The sequence below is a fragment of the Pipistrellus hanaki genome (genome assembly GCF_964339955.1).
Source record: "Pipistrellus hanaki genome assembly, chromosome: 10".
Classification (NCBI taxonomy): Eukaryota; Metazoa; Chordata; class Mammalia; order Chiroptera; family Vespertilionidae; genus Pipistrellus; species Pipistrellus hanaki.
This window is the reverse complement of record NC_140512.1, coordinates 55136462-55157337: the sequence shown is the minus strand read 5'-3', so window position 1 is coordinate 55157337 and position 20876 is coordinate 55136462. Positions and strand designations below refer to the sequence as shown.

Genomic DNA, 20876 nt, shown 5'->3' with positions numbered 1-20876 from the left:
GTGAAATTCTGTTTTGCCGGGGGTCTTTCTAGAAGGGGGTTCAGGAATCTGGATAAGTCACTGTGTGTAAATTAATCAAGAGTCCAGAGATGAAACATAATTTTGGAAGGCATTTTGGGGAGCCAGAGAAAACTTAGCTAAAGGAACCAAGTTCTCCTGTCTCTCTGGACCCCTTGCTTTTTATTAACACAAATTGTCCTAAACCAAGGTAGAAATACATATCCATTGTCAGATTGGGGGAAACTGCCTACAGCTGTTCAGGTATTTGGCCAGGAGGAGGCAATAACATGTAAATTAAGATGCCCTCAGCTGTCTGACAGCAAGAAATCATTTATACATCCTTTTCAGGTTTAGGAAAATGCCCTTAGCCATTTCCAACAGACAATAACATAGGTGATTCAGCCCTTGCCGAGTCCCCAAGTTCCATCAATCTTTTGATGAAACTCTTGCATTTATGACATGCTGGAATTAGCTTCCAGCACTGCTTATCTACTCACAATGTCCCGTTAGCCTCAAATGCTCTTCTTTTAAGTGTCTACCATGTGCAGGCAGTTTTTAAGTGTTAAGATTATAAAACAGACAAGATCCCTGTTCCCCTGGAGCCTACACCTCTCACCTGTCCCAAATCTACACCTTGACTGAAATTCTCTTCAATCCCATACATGAGAATTAATTTTTTGTATAATTCTCCTGGAGTATTTAACACTCTTTATCTTGTGCAACATTTGTGTACAAATGTGTCTTTCATCCTGGACTATAAAGTTCATAAAGGTGGAAACCAAGCAGTCATTTATTTATGCATTATATACAGTGCCTCACATGTGGAGAACACAATGTTTTCTTGAATTATACCATGTCTATCCCAATCTGTTTCCATTTATAGTTAAAAATAAATAAATAAATAGACCCACAAAAACAAACAAAAAACTGTGGCGCTTTGCCAATTTTAAAGAAATGTGAATATTTTTTTTTTTGGAGGGAGTATAGATTAAAAATTATTGTGGAAAAATTTAAACACTTCTTAAGAAATTATCACCTAGAACAGTGGTTCTCAACCTTTCTAATTCCTAACCCTTTAATACAGTTCCTCATGTTGTGGTGACCTCCAACCATAAGATTCTTTTCGTTGCTACTTCATAACTGTAATTTTGCTACTGTTATGAATCCTAATATAAATATCTGTGTTTCCCGATGGTCTTAGGCTCTACAGCAGCAGTTTTTACGAAAGACTGAGAACCACTGACCTAGAGGCTATGAGCTTCTAGAGGGCAGGCTTCAAACTCAGTCTCCAGATGGCTTCCCATTTGGGGAACATTAGCACTGTCATTAGTCACCCTCTGAAAGGACTATGGAGATGCAATGATGAAGAGTTACGGCAATCACCACTGCCAAAGGCAGAAGAGCACCTCTCAAAAAATAACTGGCCTCACCCACTGATAGAGGAGATAGCAACACTACTGACCATTTTAAAAGTCAGGATTAGAAATGACAGATTTAAAATCTGATATGCATGGCCCTGGCCAGGTGGGTCAGTTGGTTGGAGCATCATCCTGATGTGCCAGGGTTTGGGTTCAATCCATGGACAGGGCACATACAAAATTCAACCAATGAATGCATAAATAAGTGGAACAATTGATGTCTCTTTCTCTCTAGAGGAGGAGAAAAAGAGGAAAAAAATCAAATTATGCATGGGGAAAAGATCTCTTTATAGTAAAGACATTTATGCAAACCATGACCTTGACTGAATCCTGGTTTGGACAAATCAAATATAAAGAACATTTTGGGAACAATTAAAAATTTTGAATATGGACTAGGTATTAGATGATACTAGGGGATTAATTTTTGTTGGGTACTGTACATAGAAAAATGTTCTATTTTTCATAAAGTTTAGCATGAGTGAAATATTATAATGTCTATTATTTTCTTAAAAATACTTTAGTATAGCATGGCAGTGTGGTTCAGTGGTTGAGCATCAATCTATGAACCAGGAGATCATGGTTCAATTCCTGGTCAGGGCATATGCCAGGGCTTGATCCCCAGTGGGGGACAAATAGGAGGCAGCCAATCAATGATTTTCTCTCATTACTGATGTTTCTAACTCTCTCTCCCTCTCTGAAATCAATTTAAAAATAAATAAATACAAATAAATAAAATACTTCAGTATAAATGGTGTGGGTTATAAAGCCAAGCAACCGGCTACTGAAAGAAAATATGGCATTTCAGAGAATAACTACTTTCTAGTCTTCATGGTTACTTTATCAGTGAACAGTCTTATGTAGGTGGGGAGGGTCAATCCTCACCAGGGTGAATGATGCTCCCCACCAGCAGTGAAAGCCTCGGAGCCCCACTCAGGGGGGCCAGGCATTAGAAGGCACATGGAGAGGGGTCTTTCTGAAGGGCCCTCCTCTCCTATTGTTAGCATTAAAGTGAAGAGAGAATGATCAGCTTACTACTCATTGGAGACATCAGGAGATATTCCTGGGGACATAATGGACATCATCTTGGCTCTGGTTTAGGAATACTTCTTTGACTAGAACCACAAATAAATTTTAGGCTTTGAGCTAATCCAAAAACTAAGAATCTGACTGTTTTCTGATCCACTGAAATTTTGTTTCTGCTTCCTTTACATCAGCCCAGGAGGCAAGAAGGAAAACAGCTGTCCAGCATTAAAATTTTAACAAAAATTTTATTAATACGGAGTCATATTCTTGGGATATATGAGTCCTTAAATCACTGCCTCACACTAAAGACACTGGAAGTGCTCATGAACTTGGCCCTCCGTCTAGTTTCACAGAACCAGGTTTGCTGTGCCTCATCAGGTCCGCACGCCCGTGTGGGAACGGGTTTCCCCTCAGTCAGATGCAGACGGTGACACTCATTGCCTCTGAAAGGGCAGGAGCTCCCTTTGATTAAACCAGAACGGAGAAGAACTTAGCATCAGCTGATCAAAGGAGATCCACGCTTTATTTTTCGACGTCACTCATTCCACTTCTCTCCGGGAAGGGCTGGAATATCTTCAGGATGAGCATAAAGATTCCCACTGCCGGAATATTCGGAATACTTTCCTTGATTTCTCAGACAGACTCTATGGGTAGAAAAGCTCATTATTAGATTTTAAACTTTTTTCACAGAGATGAAGGATACATAACAGCATTAAGGCTTGGTCTGTACCTTTCTCCAACAATGATCTAGATATAACCAAGTTTGAATAAAACAAGTTAACTTTACATAGTGCTATACATAATATACACCTAAAGCCAGAGAAAAAATCAAGAAGCTTGTGTTCTACTGTTAACTCTTGCTATCACACTTTAAGTTTCTAAAATACTGCTCATGTGTTCTCTCCAAATATCTGTATCTGTCCTAATCTTTCTATGTGAGGATGGCACTTCTGACCGACCAGAGTGCAGCACACTTTTGCTCTGGTTTCTCCTCAGTGATGCTGAATTGGTCCTAGTTCATTGTTTCTTGTGAACTAGGATTCACATTTACGTGATGCCTAGCTGGAGTTAATAATATAATCCACGGTGAGGGAATAAAACAAAGTTAAGTGACCATTAAGAGTTTAAATTATAACCTTAGTCTTCTCAGCTTCATGTTTTAGCCAGCAAAGCTAATAATAGGAAGAGTCTCATTGCCACTTGATCCTGCCTATGAAGTGATGTGGTGTTACTGGGAGACAAAACAATTCTTTAAAAGATAAAAAAGTCCTCAGTGATTTGGAACACTTGGTTCTCTCTGCCTTTGAGTCACAGCAATGAGAGCACAAACAATATCTAACAAGATAATCCATAAAGTCACCCCCGCCCCGATTTCTGACATAATGACACTTTCACTGTTTTCTTATCCTCTTTGTGGACGAGTGTCTCAATAAAATAAAGTCCCAGAGGGAAAAGTTTGAGCTTTCACTAGAGACCGAGAGTGATTTAGTTAATAAAGAGACAAAGTTGAAACAAGCAAGTTGAAGAATAGTGTAAACTTTTTTCCAACATCAAGATCCCTTACCACAGCCTCATTAAGCTTTGTATTTCCCAGTCATAGCAGCTGTGGGGGGGTTAAAAGACAAGCTGCCAAAAAAAAATTTCAATAGTCCTGGAGCCCAGAGCCAATTATGAGGCCAACTTTTCCCACTACCAAAAAAAAGAAAAAGGGTCCTATGGGATTTCCTGTTAGTCTGAAGTGAGAGAGGAAGTTAATAAAAACTGGCAGAACCATTATTTCATGAAGCTCTAGGCAGAGAGAATTTATGTGCAAAGATAGATTTAATCTCTCCTATTTGAGAGATGGGTCAAATATTTATTCTTCAGATAGCTTTATATATTTTCAAGTTTTTAAGTTGGAAAAATGCAGATTATTTTTCCTGCAAAGACTTGGAAAAACCTTCCTGCGTACATTTACTAAGGGAACAAATGCACTTTTTTGGGCTTTTAGCATCACTATGTTCCTCCCAGTGCAATCCTGTGACCCTACAGCACCATGTCTGGAAATACTTCTTGTAAACATCTGTCGGGTATTATTTTACTTTGTCTTTGGAGGAAACAGAGGTCAGAAATTCTTATATTTATACCAAGCAGGCTACAAGGCAACTTGGGGAATGAGCCAGCAAAGAAAAGAGAATCCAGTTGTCATGGTTCCTGAATGCCCACCTCTTATCACTTCCAGCCTCTGCACAGAGCAAACACCTGACCTGTTTTCTCAGCTGCCATGACGGACGGGCGCTTCCCCATCTTTTGTGACTGGCAGCAGCCATGACTGCAATGGCTAGCTGAGGTTCAGCGCACAAGTCTGGGGCCGTGTCTCAGGGCAAAGTAACCTGCCCACTGTGAGAATGAAACTGCAGTCCTGGTGCCAGAGCACGGTGCTCTAGGAAGCTAAGTTAACGGGCCAGGCTCCGAATGCCAGCGACAGCAACAGATGGGAAAGCAGCTGTTCTGCAACACGAGGCCGGGGCAGCTGCCTATTCATCTACTTCCATTTCTTTACTCCTTTTCCCTTTGAGACATTTTAGTGGAGAAGACCAAGAATTTCTCAGAACCTGATAGAATGCCATATGCTAAACTGCAGAAAGACGGAACCAGCTCCATGCCTGTTCTCCAGGATGAAACCAGACGGAGTCTGACTTGACTTACGAAAGCTGAGGGCAGGCAGGGTGCTAATTATAGGACTGAGCTCCGCTCCTCAACCCATAAACGGCAAGTGCCTCACACACTCGGGACAACGGCTCATCTCACCAGGGCATCTGTTTCCGCTGGCTGGTTAGACTGCTTGTGGGCCAAGAGGATGTTCAGCACTGCCTTCCAGCCTGGTTCTGCCAGGGCGCTGGCATCTTCCTCAGTTCCACCGTTCTCCCTGGCTTCCTTGCCAAGTGTGATCTTCACCCAAGGGCACCAGTCTCTGTGCTGAGAGGTGGGATCAAAGAAGCTTCGTGAAGACGTGTCCTGATGGAGGAGGAGAACGGTGTTAATGGAGCGTAGTGCTATGTAAATTCAGAGGCACTGTTAGTTGTCTGGTCTGTTCCTCTAGCTCACTGCTGTCCGACCCCTGACATATTTATTACCTCTCCAGAATCCATCCCAAAGAAACAAATGACAAAACCCTTAAATGTTTCCCTTTGGTTTCCCATCGTTAAGCTTATTCATACATTTAACCTTTAGCTACAGGACGAGCTCACACCTGCTTCTCTGTGCTGCAGGTAAGGGCGCGGCCTGCTCTTTGTGCTCAGGGATTTCCGCAGGTGCAGTGGACTCACCGAGCTGCTGGATGAGCAGAGGCGGGCTCGTTTGGCTTTCCGAAGAGGACTGGATGGCACTTCCTGGCCAGAGGTGTCTCCCGTCCCCATGCTCCGGGTCACTGGGCGGGTCCTGGTGGTGGGGCTAGCGGCCTCTGGTTCAGGGCGGTCAACAGGACTAGAGGAGTCCCAGCTCCGAGTCCGAGAGAAGATGGGTCCTGGGCTCCTTTCGGCCTGAGGAAGGGGAGATGGTAATGGAAATACACCAGTGTTCTTAGTGACTATGGTCAGGAGAAATATTTCTAGAAGCAGGTGCAAGTACTTTAGAGTTTAAATGGTAAAAATTTAGTTTCTGAGAATATCAGATTTCTATACAAAACAACGAATCTAGCTTTTCCATTGCAACTGGTAAATAAAACCATTATGTGGTATCAATGTGGTTAGAACTGACTCCTAAGTTAACTTCCAACTTTTCCACCAACGTTTTTGGCAAGAATGCTGTTTTTATTTTTTAAATGTTACTTATCGATTTGAGAGAGGGGAAGGAAGAGAAGGGAAGAAGGGGGTGGGGATAGGAAGTGGGAGAAAGAGACACTGATTTGTTGTTTCATTTATTTATGCATTCATTGGTTCATTTTTGTATATGCCCTTTCTGGAGATTGAACCTGCAACCTTGGTGTATCAGGATGATGCTCTAACCAACTGAGCTATCTGGCCAGGGCCAAGAATGCTGTTTTTAAAAAGTTCACCCCAAACAAGCCAATTAAGTCCATACCTGCTCTGAGCTTGGGGAAGACGTGGCATCCTGGCTCCGAGTCACCATCCTCCGAGGAGACTCGGGCACCAAGAGGAAGCGCTCCGGCCGGCCCTCAGGGCCAGGGATCGGGGAGCTGGTCATGACAAAGGATGTGTCCAGGTCGATCATGGATGACTCAATCTGCTGGAAGCCCCAGAGCCCCACTTTCCTCATACAGTGCGAACACGTTATCAGGGAGAGCTGCACGGGTTCCAAGGAAGAACTAGGCAGGAACAGAAAAGGAAGTTTTCTCAAAGGGTATTATTTCCAAGGGACTAAGTGTAATGATTTGCAAGTGTGCTTTATCTCATCCAACAAATCTCTGAAAGGGCCCAGTGACTGGGAGCACGTCCTCTCCGGGGCCCCAATCCTCTGACCTCAGGACCCCCAAGGTCATCACCTCTCATTTATTTCCTATAGAAACACCTAGGAGTCTTGGTGTGCTCTTCTATGGCAAGACTCTTAAAAGTTACGTTTTCTAAATTTCCCTATCCCTCTTAAAACTTTTCCCTTTTAAATGAAAATTATTCCTTCATCTACCAAAGAAAACATATTAAAATGAATCAAGATCGGTTCTGACAGTCTTCCATCTCAGAGGGACTCTACACCAAAGCAGCTAGAATGGGAACACCAAAATGGGGGCCTAGAAGACTCCAGCTGCTGTTTCCTTTGCTAGTTTTTATCAACTGAACTCATTTTCCTTCCTTTCTGAAAGTAGAAAGGAACTTCATTGTTTATAGGAATACAATTCCCAGCTGGGAAGTGACAGTGAAAGGAACAAAGTTCAGGTATGTTTAAAAATTTCCTAGTTCTAACTCTGGCTTTGTTATTGATTTTAACTATCTTCCATGCCCCTACCTCTTCAGTTTCTCTCTGTTTCTACTTTCCTTATAGGAAACACCATGTGATCTCCAAGTGCTATAGTGACTGAAGTATAGGGGTGTATGATGTCCCCCCGCCAAATTTGCTGACTAACCTACATGCTACCCAGCCACACACAGAGAGAATACAGGCAGTGACATGCACTTGGATATCTGAGCCTAATTTGGTGGCAGTTTTTCTCTCATCAGTCCCATGGTCAAGTTCATCTTCAAGTAGGTGCAGGAGAAGACTGATCTTGTCTTCTGTAAAGCACTACAAAGGAACAACAACAACAAAAAAGCTTTAAGTTTTAGTCACCATGAAAAGAAAATTACACATAATGATACACCTACATAATTCAAGGCAAAAATCATGACAGAAATGACCAACATGAAGACAGTTCTCTTCATTAAGAAGATGTCCTGGGACAGCACTACGGCAGCACACAGCTTTCTGAATTGCCCCGGATCTGCTGACTGAGTAAGGAACCACCAAATCTTTTCATAGTACCAATTTGTTTTCAGTTTACCAACTGCACATTTTCTCTGAAACCTGTAAACTTCAAACTCAAATAATGAAAAAAGGTCACTGTGTGTATCTTGGCCTGACACTGGATTTACTTTTTGACAGAACACAGCTTACCACAGTTTTTAAAGAACCATGACAGGGTGGGGGAAAATTGCCTTGGGCCCTGGCTGGGTGGCTCAGTGGACTGGAGTATCGTCCCATACACCAAAAGGTTGCAGGTCCCAATCCCAGTCAGGGCACATATCTAGGTTGTGAATTTGATCCCTGGTCGGGGTAACCAATCGATATTTCTCTCTCACATCAACTTCTCTCTCTCCCTTCCTCCCTCTCAAAATTAATTTTGGAAAAAACCCATATCCTCACATGAGAATTAAAAAAATTACCTTGGCTGGGGACAGAGTGAGATTTGTAACAGGCATCAGAGGTTTGATGCTAAAGTCCATAACTACCTCTCAATTTAAAGAAGCAAAATAACAGCTTCTAGTTCCTGCAATGAAGCTTGTTTTCAAAGTACTTACAAGGAGAGGAAATGGGACAGTAAACATTCAAAGTACAGACGAGCGACATTTCAAGACTTCTATTCACAAGAGAGAAGAGAGTTTGTAACTTCTCCTCTAGCACTTTCTTTGGGAAATGATATTCAATAAACCATATGAAATAACATTTCAGCACCTTCTGTTAAATAGTTTAAGTAACAAATCAGGATAAAATTGAATTTATGCCACTTAAAGAATCATATCTGAAAATTTAAATGGAACCTATTTACTTAAACACTTAATAGTCACCTTTCTTTCTTTTCTTTTTTTAATGTTTTTAAAAAAACTGATTTTAGAGAGAGGAAGGGAGAAGGATAGAGAGATAGAAACATCTATGAAAGAGAAAAATTCATCGGCTGCCTCTGGCACGCCCCACACTGGGGATTGAGCCCGCAACCTGTACATGTGCCCTGACCAGGAACTGAGCCTGTGACCTCTTGGTTTGTGGGTGGACAACCACTGAGAAACACCGGCCAGGCTCAATAGTCACCTTCCTGATGAAAACTGAAAAAGGACAATTGAGTGACAAACCAGTGGTTCTCTTCAAAGCAATCTGTGTCCTCTTGTCATTAAAAGAAATGCTTCATATACACATGCTGGCGACAAGTGAGGCCACGGGAGACTAGTCAAGAAAAACTCACCATAGTTTTCAAGTCCTCTGGCCTCAGGGAAGGAAGCTGAAGGTCCAACTGACAAAGGCTTTGAAACCGATCTAGGAACTCACTAACAAGAACAGCAGGCTCGTCCAATGGCAACATCCCAAATCGATCTGTGGAAAAAATAGACCGGAGGATTATATTGGTGCAAATTATAAAAGAAATTAAAAAAAGTGTAATGCTGTGGGGAGCCCCGGTTAGGTGGCTCAGTTGGTTAGAGCATCGTCTTGTAAACCAAAAAAACTGTGGGTTCAATTCCCGGCTGGGGAACAGATCTAGGTTCCAACTTCGATTCTCGTCAGGGCTGGTACAAGAGGCAACTGATCCATGTTTCTCTCATTCCCACTCTCTCTTCCTCTCTCTTAAATCAATAAAAACGTATCCTTGGGTGAGGATTAAAAACAAACAAATAAAAAAACACATGGGATATGTAAAACTGATATTTTATGATATTAACAATTATTGATTTTAAAAAAATATATGTCTTTATTGGTTTTTAAAAGAGGGGGAGAAACATCTGGCTGCCTCCCACACACCTCCTACTGGGATTGAGCCCACAACCCTGACCAGGAATTGAACTGACGACCTTTTGGTGCAGGAAGATGCTCAATCATCTAAGCCACACCGGCCAGGGCTATTGAGTTTTTTTGTTTTGTTTTTTATGGGGTGGTGATGATATTTCTGTGATTATGTTTAAAAAGTAGAGTTTCAGAAAAGGTTTCTCAGAAGCAGTCAAGTCTAAGCTGAATTTGAAAGACCAACAATAGTGTGTAAAAGCAAAGGCCCAAGAATGGCACATTTGGGGAATTCTAAGTAGTTTCACAGGATTGGAACATGGTATGCCTATGGGGAGAGTAGCAGGAGATAAAGTTCATGTAGTCAGTGGCCAGACCACGACTTCATTAATGTATGTGATGAGAAATTACTGAATCCCTGGCCTGGTAACTCAGTTGGTTAGAGCATTGGTCCAACACGCCAAGGTTGCAGGTTCGATCCCCAGTCAGGGCACATACACCAATCAACCACTAAATGCATAACTAAGTGGTCAAACAAATCAATGTTTCTCTCTCTGTAACATCAAGAAAAATAAAAAAAATAAGAGATTACTGAAAGATTACTTTAAAGAAGAAAGTGATGTTATAGATAACACGCATTAGTTAGGAGTACAGATTGTACGGGGTCTTTGGATGCAAAGAAATAAGCTTAGCAGACATCAAAGTGATATAAAATAATAATTCCTATAAGATACCAGTGGCATGAGGATAGAAAAAGATAATCAGTATTTTAAAACTCTAAATGATGAATGAAACCTCATTTAAAAAAATTAAAAACCTCATTATTGTGGTACAATAATACTACATACAGCATTAGATTGGGAAAATGAACATAAACTCATGCAGTTAAGTAGAATTCCAGTAGTGACAGTTTCATGAGTGTACAAACTTGTCAAAACTTATCAAATTGTATACCTAAATATGGGCAGTTTTATGTCAATTATATCACAACAGGCTGCTTAAAAAAAAAAAAAAAAATCTTTTTCAGTTTTTTTATTAAAAGGGCCCCTCCCCCCCCCAAAAAAAAAAAAAATAGCAGCGGTAGCATTTTTGTCCACCATTTAGTCTATCATTAGCAACCAAATTTTGGTCTTTAATATTATTAAATTATTTAAAGTTGTTGCAAGTAACCAAATATGTCAAAACATGTGACATCAATTTAAAATGATGCATCATCATTTTACTAGAAAAGTCAGGATATAAAAACGAAAGCAATGGAAAAAGTATGGACTTTAAAAAACTAAGTGAGGTTTAAAAATAAAAAGGATCCCCAGCTGGCATGGCTCAGTGGTTGAGCATCAACCTATGAACCAGGAGGCCACGATTCGATTCCCGGTCAGGGCACATGCCCAGGTTGTAGGCTCAATTCCCAGTGTGGTGTGTGCAGTCAGCCAATCAATGATTCTCTCTCATCATTGATGTCTCTCTCCTTTCCTCTCTGAAATCAATAAAAAATATATTAAAAAATAAAAATAATAAAATAAAAATAAAAAGGAAACTTGTTTGAATGACTAGTGGCTTAGGTTTGACATATTTGGGAGAAGAAGCCCCAGGTCCCAACATCATTCTGATCATCCTTTCCTAATTTGGGGTCAGGTCTGATTGCTGCAAACTTAAGAAAGTACTACAGTACCATGTTTCCCCGAAAATAAGACATCCTCCGAAAATAAGACCTAGCGCATGGAAAGATAAGACATCCCCTGAAAATAAGACCTAGCGCAACTTTGGGAGAAAAAATTAATATAAGACACTGTCTTATTTTCGGGGAAACAGGGTAATAGCCTAGCCAGTATGGCTCAATAGTTGAGCGTCAGCCCATGAACCAGGAGGTCACAGTTCGATTCCCCATCAGAGCATGTGCCTGAGTTGCGGGCATGCAGGAGGCAGTCTATTGATGATATTTCTCTCATCGATGTTCCTATCTCTCCATCTTTTCCCTTCCTCTCTAAAATCAATAAAAATATATTTAGAAAAAAAATAACATACTAATAAAAACTTACAAAGGTGAAAGGGAAGAAATGAACCCATCATGCAAATGTTTAACGTGAGTTTAAATATACCTTTTATAATTAAAATGTGAATATGTGTCTACTTTTAGTGTTTAATATGTTCAAAACAATCAGTCCTAGTAAAATAGTGATTATGATTTAAAAATTTTAAAGGAATTTAGTTTAGTTTGTAATTATTACCTGTTAGAAAAATATTACCTTCAAAATTGTATTTATTGAATATACTTAATAAATGTAAGCATTAATGTATAAATACTTGTGGGTATTCCTTTCTCCACTCAAGTCTCTTGAATGTTAAAGAACCAAACCCAGGGATAGTATAATTGGAAGGTCCTATTTGAGATTACTGAAGAGGAGAATGGACTGACCAGGGGAGGTGGTGGTAATGGGAAGACATGTAAGATGACTTCCAGGGTTCTGGCTAAAACAACTGGAAGAGGAGATTAGTGTCCTCTACCAACATGAAGAAAATATAAGACAACCAAGTATTAATTATCAGATAAAGAATTTAGTTTTGTTTATGTTGAGTTCTACGTACCCTACAAAATATTAAGTAGAAATGTTTAGAAAGATAGAACTCAAGCTTCAAAGAGGGGTCTGGATAAGAGTTACAGGTTTGTAAGTAAGTGGCGGCTGAAGTTATGAACAGGATCAAGAAAGAAGTGTATAGCGCCGAAACCGGTTTGGCTCAATGGATAGAGCGTCGGCTTGGGGACTGAAGGGTCCCGGGTTCGATTCCAGTCAAGGGCATGTACCTTGGTTGCGGGCATATCCCCAGCAGGGGGTATGCAAGAGGCAGCTGATTGATGACTCTCTCTCATCGATGTTTCTAACTCTCTATCTCTCTCCCTTCTTCTCTGTACAAAATCAATAAAATATATTTAAAAAAAAAAGAAAAAAAAAAAAAGAAGTGTATAGCAAGTAGAGTTGGGATTCACCAAGAGCTCTAGGCAGACCCTTAAAAACTTGGCCTGAGCACACTGGCCTGAGATGAATTCATCCTCATAGGACTGAGTTTTGTTGTACTGCACAATGAAATAGGCAGGAAATCCTTCTTATAGTTTTGTTGTACTGCACAGGCCAATAGCAGGAAATCCTTCTTACAGTCATCTTCCCTTTTTTTCAGTGAGGCACTTGAAGCTTTTATCTTTCAAGAGCCTTTCCTCAGCCCTAACTGGTTTGACTCTGTGGATAGAGCACAGGCCTGTGGACTCAAGGGTCCCAGGTTAGATTCCAGTCAAGGACCTGTACCTTAGTTGCGGGCACATCCCCAGTAGGGAGTGTGCAAGAGACAGCTGATTGATGTTTCTCTTACATTGATGTTTCTAGCTCTCTATTCCTCTCCCTTTTCTCTCTGTAAAAAAATCAATAAAATATATTAAAAAAAAAAAAACCTTTCCCCAAATCACACTACCTGGGAAACTTACCTACAATTTACTCCAATAACATTCTCTTTTCATGTACCATATTTCATAAAGATAACATTAAAACAAATTCATGGCTATATTGTATCAATTTGCAAGGGGCTAAAATTATTTTAGATATTTAATACCATAACCATTTGTGCTCCTAAGTCTACTGTAAGCAAATTGAATGTTTAGAGACCAAAGCCAGGTAGGAGAAAGCTACACTATCCACTTGGTGTGCATCAGTGACTTCCTTCTGTTAACCTTACTCACGTGGTGAGGCAGTCAGACAGCCTGAGGGATTTCCCATGTACATAGTATCATCTATTAATTTCATAGGCATCTTCTAAGACTGTCTTCTCCATAACTTAAAACTAAAAATTTGGATCTCAGAATTTTAATTTATTTAAATTTAATTTTTCAATTACAGTTTATATTCCTTATTATTTTGTATTATTTTTCCGGTGTACAGCATATAGTTAAACAATCACATACTTTACAAAGTGTTGTCATTTTCACTTTAAAATATTATTTTTTAATAATCCCTTTCCTTAAAAAAATAAATAAATAATCCCTTTTCTATCACTTCTTCATATATTAGTAGATGGCACTCATGTCACCTTCTATCCATTGTTTTCCTCTTTGTGGTCACTCGTGGAATATTCCTAGTCATCAGTGTCCCTAAAATGAGCCTCAGCTATCCTACTAAAATAAAGAAAAGATATCTACATGGCACTGATTTCTGGTCGAGGATGAAATATATGGATTAACAGTGTTGCTCTGTAACCATTGGTCCAAAGAGTTTTGTAACCTGATGGCTCTGCAACTAAGGCTGGTTATATAACCACCAAAATACATATATGTAAAAAAAAAAAAATCACACTTAAGATCTCATTTTGGGCTCTCTTGTTCTAAGTGTTTTGCACCCATATCAGTGGTTCCTGATTTGAAAGCGTGTCCCCTGCCATGGCCCTTATACAGCAAGAACAGGTGCTGGCACCTGGCTGGTCCAGGCCACTGTGGGGCAGTCTTTGGCTGTTGTTAGACTGTGCCATTTTACTGGGATAAACTGTAGATTTGTAATCACTGTTATTTGGGGTTCTGTGAGCAACCGAACTGCCATCATTAGGGCTGTTAGTGCACCAAAGGAAGCCAAGGTAGAACACGGGGCTCCTTGCTATCACAGGAAGGGCAGAGGGTTCGAAAGTAGATACGTAATCCTAGTTATGACTCCTCACTAGTTAATTTTAAGACCTTCTTCTTCTTCTTCTTCTTTTTTTTTTAAATATCTTTTATTAATTTTTTACAGAGAGGAAGGGAGAGGGATAGAGAGTTAGAAACATCAATGAGAGAGAAACATCAATCAGCTGCCTCCTGCACACCCTCTACTGGGGATGTGCCTGCAATCAAGGTACATCCCCTTGACCAGAATCGAACCTGAGACCTTTCAGTCGGCAGGCCGACACTTTATCCATTGAGCCAAACCGGTCTCGGCAGTTTTAAGACTTCTGATTCTCCGTTTCCTCACCTAAAAACTGGTTTGAACTAGGGGGTTTTGGAAGAGGGGAGTAAGGGGGGAAAACAACAATAATGTGTGTGTGTGTTTGTGTGTTTGTATGTGTGTGTGTATAAACTGGGTTGATAATGTTTACATTCCAGGGCCCTATGAGGATTAAATGGGATAATGTTTGCATGACTAAGTCTTTGGCATGTCAAATGCACTTAATAAAGTTAAGCAGTAACATAATAAATGAATGAATGTAAGTCAGTTCTTGAAAAGCACAAATATAAAGACCAAGAACTTGAAATATTATTTTCACAAATAAATATACAATATACAATATTAGAAATGCAATGACCAAGAAGAGAAGGTAAACGGGAAATCTTGGGAGTACGTACCTGGAGAGGGGCTGTCTGGCCAGAAACAGAACTTCTCGTGGGCCGTACACAAGGCTTTCTTCAGCTCAGCACATCGTTCCTTATCTGAAACCCACAGAGGAAACGAAGCTTTGAAAACACTATAGAGATTCAAAGCCTTAAGAGTATAGACTCAAACATAAAAATAAGAAAATTACAAAATATATAAAATATTAGCAGTTGCAGCATCTTAATATTTTCCACAAAACACGTTCTAAATCAAGATCCTAAGATCAGTAACAAAGAGAGTATCGTGTATCTTATAAGGCAGGCAGTCTAAAGTGTGAGCCTTCACCAAGTCTTCTGTCTCTTTGCCTAAGCATACATTTTGGAGCCATAAAGTAAACATACTACTGTTAGTTTCCCAGAATACATAAAACCAAGTTCATTCTAGTTTAGTTTTTAAAAAAAGGAATGACTGAAGTTCATACAGAGAAGACTAACACAAATTCACCTTGTTATATACAGTAGTATACATTCTTTAATCAAACAAGTGGCCAGTCTTTTCAGAAAAAGTAGCAGAGTCTATATTGAATATGGAAAAAAATGTAATTTGTATTTTATACTTACATCTGTCAAAATCAAAAGCTGGTTGTAAACTGGCGCAGAGAAAAGCCTGACAGCTGGAGCACTTGAGCATGTCACATTCAACTGTGACCCAGCCATATTTTGCACAGACAAGTGGAGACAGCTCAGGGGGCTTACCTGCCCATTTCAAAGAGTATTCATGTTAAGAAAAACAACACTGCAAGTACATTAAATTGATTAAGTGAGAAATTAAACCTTTCACTTATTCTTTATGTATATAGAAATAAATATATTAAACTGAGGGAAAACACAGTAAAAAAAAGTATTAAAACAATTTTTATTTATTTAAAAAAATTTTATTTATTCATTTAAGAGACAGAGAGAGAGAGAGAGAGAGAGAGAGAGAGAGAGAGAGACTGCAGCCCCAGCCCATACCTTTACTGCTGTCTGTGAGAGACCCTGAATCAGAGAACTCGGCTAAGCTGTGCCTGATTCCTGATCCACAGAAATTGTGAGATAATAAGTCTGTTGTTTTAAGCCACTGAGTTTAGGGTAATTTGTTATGCAACAATAGATAACTAACATACAGAGAAAAATCTATAGAAAGACAAAAAGTATAGAAGTCTCAAAAAAACATTAGGTTTGGTTGCCAAGAGCCTTACGCTACAGTCCCGCCTCTGCCACTTGCTAGCAGGTTGACCTTAGGCAAGTCACACAACCTACCTGAACTGCTTCCTCCTCAGTAAAGTGAGTATAATACCTTATTTTCATAGGTTTAAGTAAAGATCAAATGTGATAATATACTTGAAAACACATATAAAAATGTTAATTATTGTTCCTTCTCCTCTCTGACTCTTAGTTTTTTCTTCTGTAAAAGGAAAAGGTTGCATCATCTAAAATGTTCCTTTGAGAGAAAACATTTTACGATACTAATTTTCCTTTAAAATTTCTTACCAAGCCCAGCTGGTGTGGCTCAGGGGTCACAGTTTGATTCCCAGTCAGGGCACATGCCTGGGCTTTGGGCTCCAACCCCAGTAGTGGGCATGCAGGAGGCAGCCTATCAATGATTCTCTCATCATGGTGTTTCTCTTTCTCTCCCTCTCCCTTCCTCTCTGAAATCAATCCTATATAATAAAAGGCTAATATGCAAATTGACCAAATGAGGGAACGACTGGTCGCTATGACACGCACTGACTACCAGGTGGCAGACTCGCAACGCAGGAGCTGCCCCCTGGTGGTCAGTGCGCTCCACAGGGGGAGCAGTGCTCAGCCAGAAGCCAGGCTCATGGCCTGTGAGCGCAGCAGTGGCGGGACCCTCCCACCTCTGCAACAGCGCTAAGGATGTCTGACTGACGGCGTAGGCCCGGGGGCTCCCAAAGGCTCCCAGACTGTGGGAGGCACAGGCCAGATTGAGCCCACCACCCCCAGTGCATGATTTTCGTGCACCAGGCCTCTAGTAAAAATATATTTTTAAAGATTTCTTACCAAGTTAAATTCTTAAATTTAAAACATCAGAGCAAGTAGTGTTAAGTAGTGTTATTCCTGGGGAATAACAATTCCAGGAGCAGGCAGAAGTACAATTCGCATGAACTAAAAAAGGATATAGAAAATGTTTCCACTCTGTTAAAGAAGGCTTCTTTGCTTGTAGATTCCAATGGCGGCTGTTCTGCTTGGGGTGATCCATTAACGGACTGGAATGTGGCAGATGTCTCTTTCCTAAAACAAAATGGCAGAGCTACTGGTAATCTTTCCGTGGCATCATGGCATCACTTTGCTTAAACATTTTGTATCTAGCTTCTCTGCACTCCACATCCTCAACCACACCGCACTGGATTTTAATCTTGCTAAAAATCATTTCAGTCATGCAATGCCTCTGATAACATTTTCAGTGGTTTCACAATACAGTAGGCCCTCTGCATCCGCAGGTTTCACATCTGCAGATTCATTCAACTGCAGATTTAAAATATTTGGGGGGGGAAATATTACGTTTTTGCTGACGTGAACTATGTAGTTAGGCCTATGATGACTGTGTCTACACTGAACATGTACAGACCTTTTCTTGTCATTATTTCCTAGTGATTCAGTAAACAACTATTTACATTACTAGAGGCCCAGTGCACAAAATTTGAGCATGGGGGGAGGTCCCCTCGGTCCAGCCTACTCCCTCTCCAATCTGAGACCCCTCGGGCAATGTCTGACTGCCAGTTTGGCATCCGGTCTAAATCAGCAGTCCGACATCCCTCTCACAATCCGAGACCACTGGCTCCTAACTTTTCACCTGCCTACTTGCCTGATCATTCCTAACTGCCCCTTGGTCATCCCCAACTGCCACCCCTGCCGGCCTGGTTGTTCCCAACTGCCCTCTTCCCCCAAGCAGCCTGGTCACCCCAACTGCCCCCCATGCCAGCTTGGTTGTCCCTCACTGCCCCCCTCTGCTGGCCTGGTCACCCCCAACTGCCCCCCCCCCCGCCAGCCTGATTGCCCCAACTGCCCCCCTCACCGGTCTGGTCACCCCTAACTGACCCCCTGCCGACCTGGTCACCCAATGCAGCCTATTCAGTCATCTGTTCAGTTGTTTCGGTTGCGATGGTCACTTAGGCTTTTAGATAGATAGATAATATTAGGCATGATAAGTAATCTAGAGATGATTTAAAGTATATGGGGGATGTGCACAGGTTATATGCAAACACTATGTCATCCTATATAATAAAAGGCTAATATGCAAATTGTCCCCTCCACTGGGAGTTCGGGCTGGCCCGATCGCCCCAGTCAGGCCAGGGAAAGGGGCCGTGGGCAGTTGGCCGGCCAGCCCGATCAGCTGTGCACAAATTCGTGCATTGGGCACCTGAGGGTCTGGGTACCCCAAGGGGGTTTTGGACGATGGCACTTACTAAATAGAATCCCAATCCTTCTGTCTTTTTTCTGTTTGTCCACACCTAGGTTCTAAGCAATCCCTACCTCTACTGTGACTAACTGTCCCTCTAGTTTACTCGTGTTCCCCAATTATATTTTGTATAACTTTAGGAAACACAAAATAAGACTGGGCTTCTGTGCATTATATAATTGGTCCACCTTAGACATTTAATTCGTTGAACAGTAGAAGAAAACAATCTTGGCATTGCTACCTAGATCAATCACTGATACCCACTCTGCCGCTAAACGTACTACTTTGAAAAGTCAAATCAAAGATCTTTAGGCAACTGCATGAAAAAAATTCAGGGAGAAAACCCTCCCAGCAAAAAACAATTACTTTAATTGCAGGGAAAGGTATTTCAACAGCCCCCAGGGAGGGGTACTGGGCGGAACTGCTGAAGACAAAAGTCATTTTAATAGAAACAGGATTACATCCACTACTGTAACCAAAAGGAATTTATTGTAAGAATTCTTCCCAGAGATTCAGAGAGCCTCAGGAAGGTGCGGTTCTTGGGAAAAACCTCAGGATTCATAAACTTAGAAGGGGAAAAAAATGACCCTTATTTTATTAACCTCTAACTGAAATTTAGCATTCTTCCAATTATGAGTGAAGGTAATAAAACTGCAGCAGCATCAGCAATACCTGTGTATTTGTGACGAATGGAAATTACAGACATTGTGTCACATTAGGGTGGCTGCACGTGTTTTGAAATATTTATGCTGGTATCACTACTTCAAAATTATGGCAGCTAAAAGACTGATGGCTCAGTGGATAGAGCGTCGGCCTGCGGACTGAAGGGTCCCAGGTTCGATTCCGGTCAAGGGCATGTACCTTGGTTGCGGGCACATCCCCTGTGGGGGGTGTGCAAGAGGCAGCTGATGGATGTTTCTAACTCTCTATCCCTCTCCCTTCCTCTCTGTAAAAAATCAATAAGATATAAATTTTTTTAAAAAGACCTATGGCTAGACAGTATTCAACGCGTTTATAATGTAGTATGTGACTGCATTACTACCTTTTTCTACTACCTTCATAAATGAATTCCAACAGAATCGATTCCCTTTAGCATCCTAGGTAATTATGTACTTATTTCCTCTGACCGAGGCAGGGAGAGGGGGCGGAACACCACGGGCTGCCCCACCACCCGTCCCGCCGGGGACGGAGCCCGCAACCGGGGCTGTGCACCGACCTGAACTCCTCCCGGTGCGTGGTTCGAAGCTGCCCACTGAACCACACCGGCCGGGCATAATCCTACGTAACTTACTTTATGCATTTAAAAATATTACGCTGAGAAAGAACTCATAAATCTTAGCAGGCTGCCAAGCCGCCCACAGCTCACAAAAGGTTAAAAAGCCCAACTAAGAGCAGCCAGGTGCACATAGCTGTCTTCTTTCTCCCTTCTCCCCAAAACATGACGATGGCAACCCCGTACACCCCGAGAAGATTAAAGCCCATAGTGACCCCAGTCTCTTTCCGATGACGGGACGAAGCCATCCTCGCCGCCAGAGTCGCCCACCCAGGGGAGCCCCACAGGCCGGGCAACCCTCTCCAAGGAGCCGGAGCTGGACCAGGGTGGACTCGCGAACTCACGCTTCAGTGCCTCCTTCTTCCGGGGCAATCCCCTCATCTATCAGCTGCCGGATTTTTTGGGGAGTCCCTTCTGGGGAGCGAACAACTGCACCCCAAGTCTTTTCAATCCCCGCAGCAAACGCCGTCCCCTCGCTGGGCGCCGCCATCTTGGTCCGTTGCCGAATTACTTCCCCGGGGCTTTGAAGGCTCGGGGACTTCCGTTCTGGGGAGGTTACGATCCCCTTCCGCAGGTATCCTTCTGCGCATGCCCACGGGACCCACCCCTCCCAGGCCATTTTAGGGCTTGGTAACCTCGGGGCGGGGTTGGGGGGAGCCGCTGGAGTTTAGATGGAACCTTAATTAATTGTTTCCTTTAAGCAAGAGCATTTGGGGGCTGATAAAGGGAAATTTCGAGCTCTGTCTCTCCAAGTTAAGCAGGAACAAAGGGCCCAGTTTAGTTTTCAAGTAATTAACTTAAATGGCCCGCCTAAATTCTATCTTTTTACAAGTGAGGAATAAATGATTTAGAATAAATGATTTCGAATCCTTCTTGCCAAATCCGGTTTGGCTCAGTGGATAGAGCGTTGGTCTGTGGACTGAAAGGTCCCAGGTTCGATTCCGGTCAAGGGCATGTACCTTGGTTGAGGGCATATCCCCAGTGGGGGGTGTGCAGGAGGCGGCTGATGGATGTTTCTAACTCTCTGTCCCTCTCCCTTCCTCTCTGTAAAAAATCAATAAAATATATATTTTAAAAAAGTAATCTTAAAAAAAAAATCCTTCTTAGCAACCGTATTATAGGTGGGTTTAGAAGTCTGTGGCATTGGGCATTATTGAATACCTTTCTCCCTTATCCAGTAAATACATTTATTGGGTGTGT

The 20876-nt window shown here is 41.6% G+C and overlaps 1 protein-coding gene across 1 annotated transcript; it reads right to left on the bottom strand.

Annotated features, from left to right (window-relative positions):
• Positions 1-2660: 2660 nt before the first annotated feature.
• Positions 2661-20218, bottom strand: ZC3HC1 (zinc finger C3HC-type containing 1). The gene is made up of 10 exons (XM_084897649.1): positions 20021-20218; positions 17124-17235; positions 15562-15712; positions 14974-15057; positions 9091-9218; positions 7501-7658; positions 6504-6747; positions 5750-5962; positions 5232-5438; positions 2661-3085 (listed from the first exon to the last, which is right to left on the bottom strand). Exons 1-10 carry the CDS (start codon positions 20164-20166, stop codon positions 3017-3019), a joined length of 1512 nt encoding a protein of 503 aa, XP_084753775.1. The 5' UTR covers positions 20167-20218; the 3' UTR covers positions 2661-3016.
• Between the last annotated feature and the right edge of the window lie 658 nt (positions 20219-20876).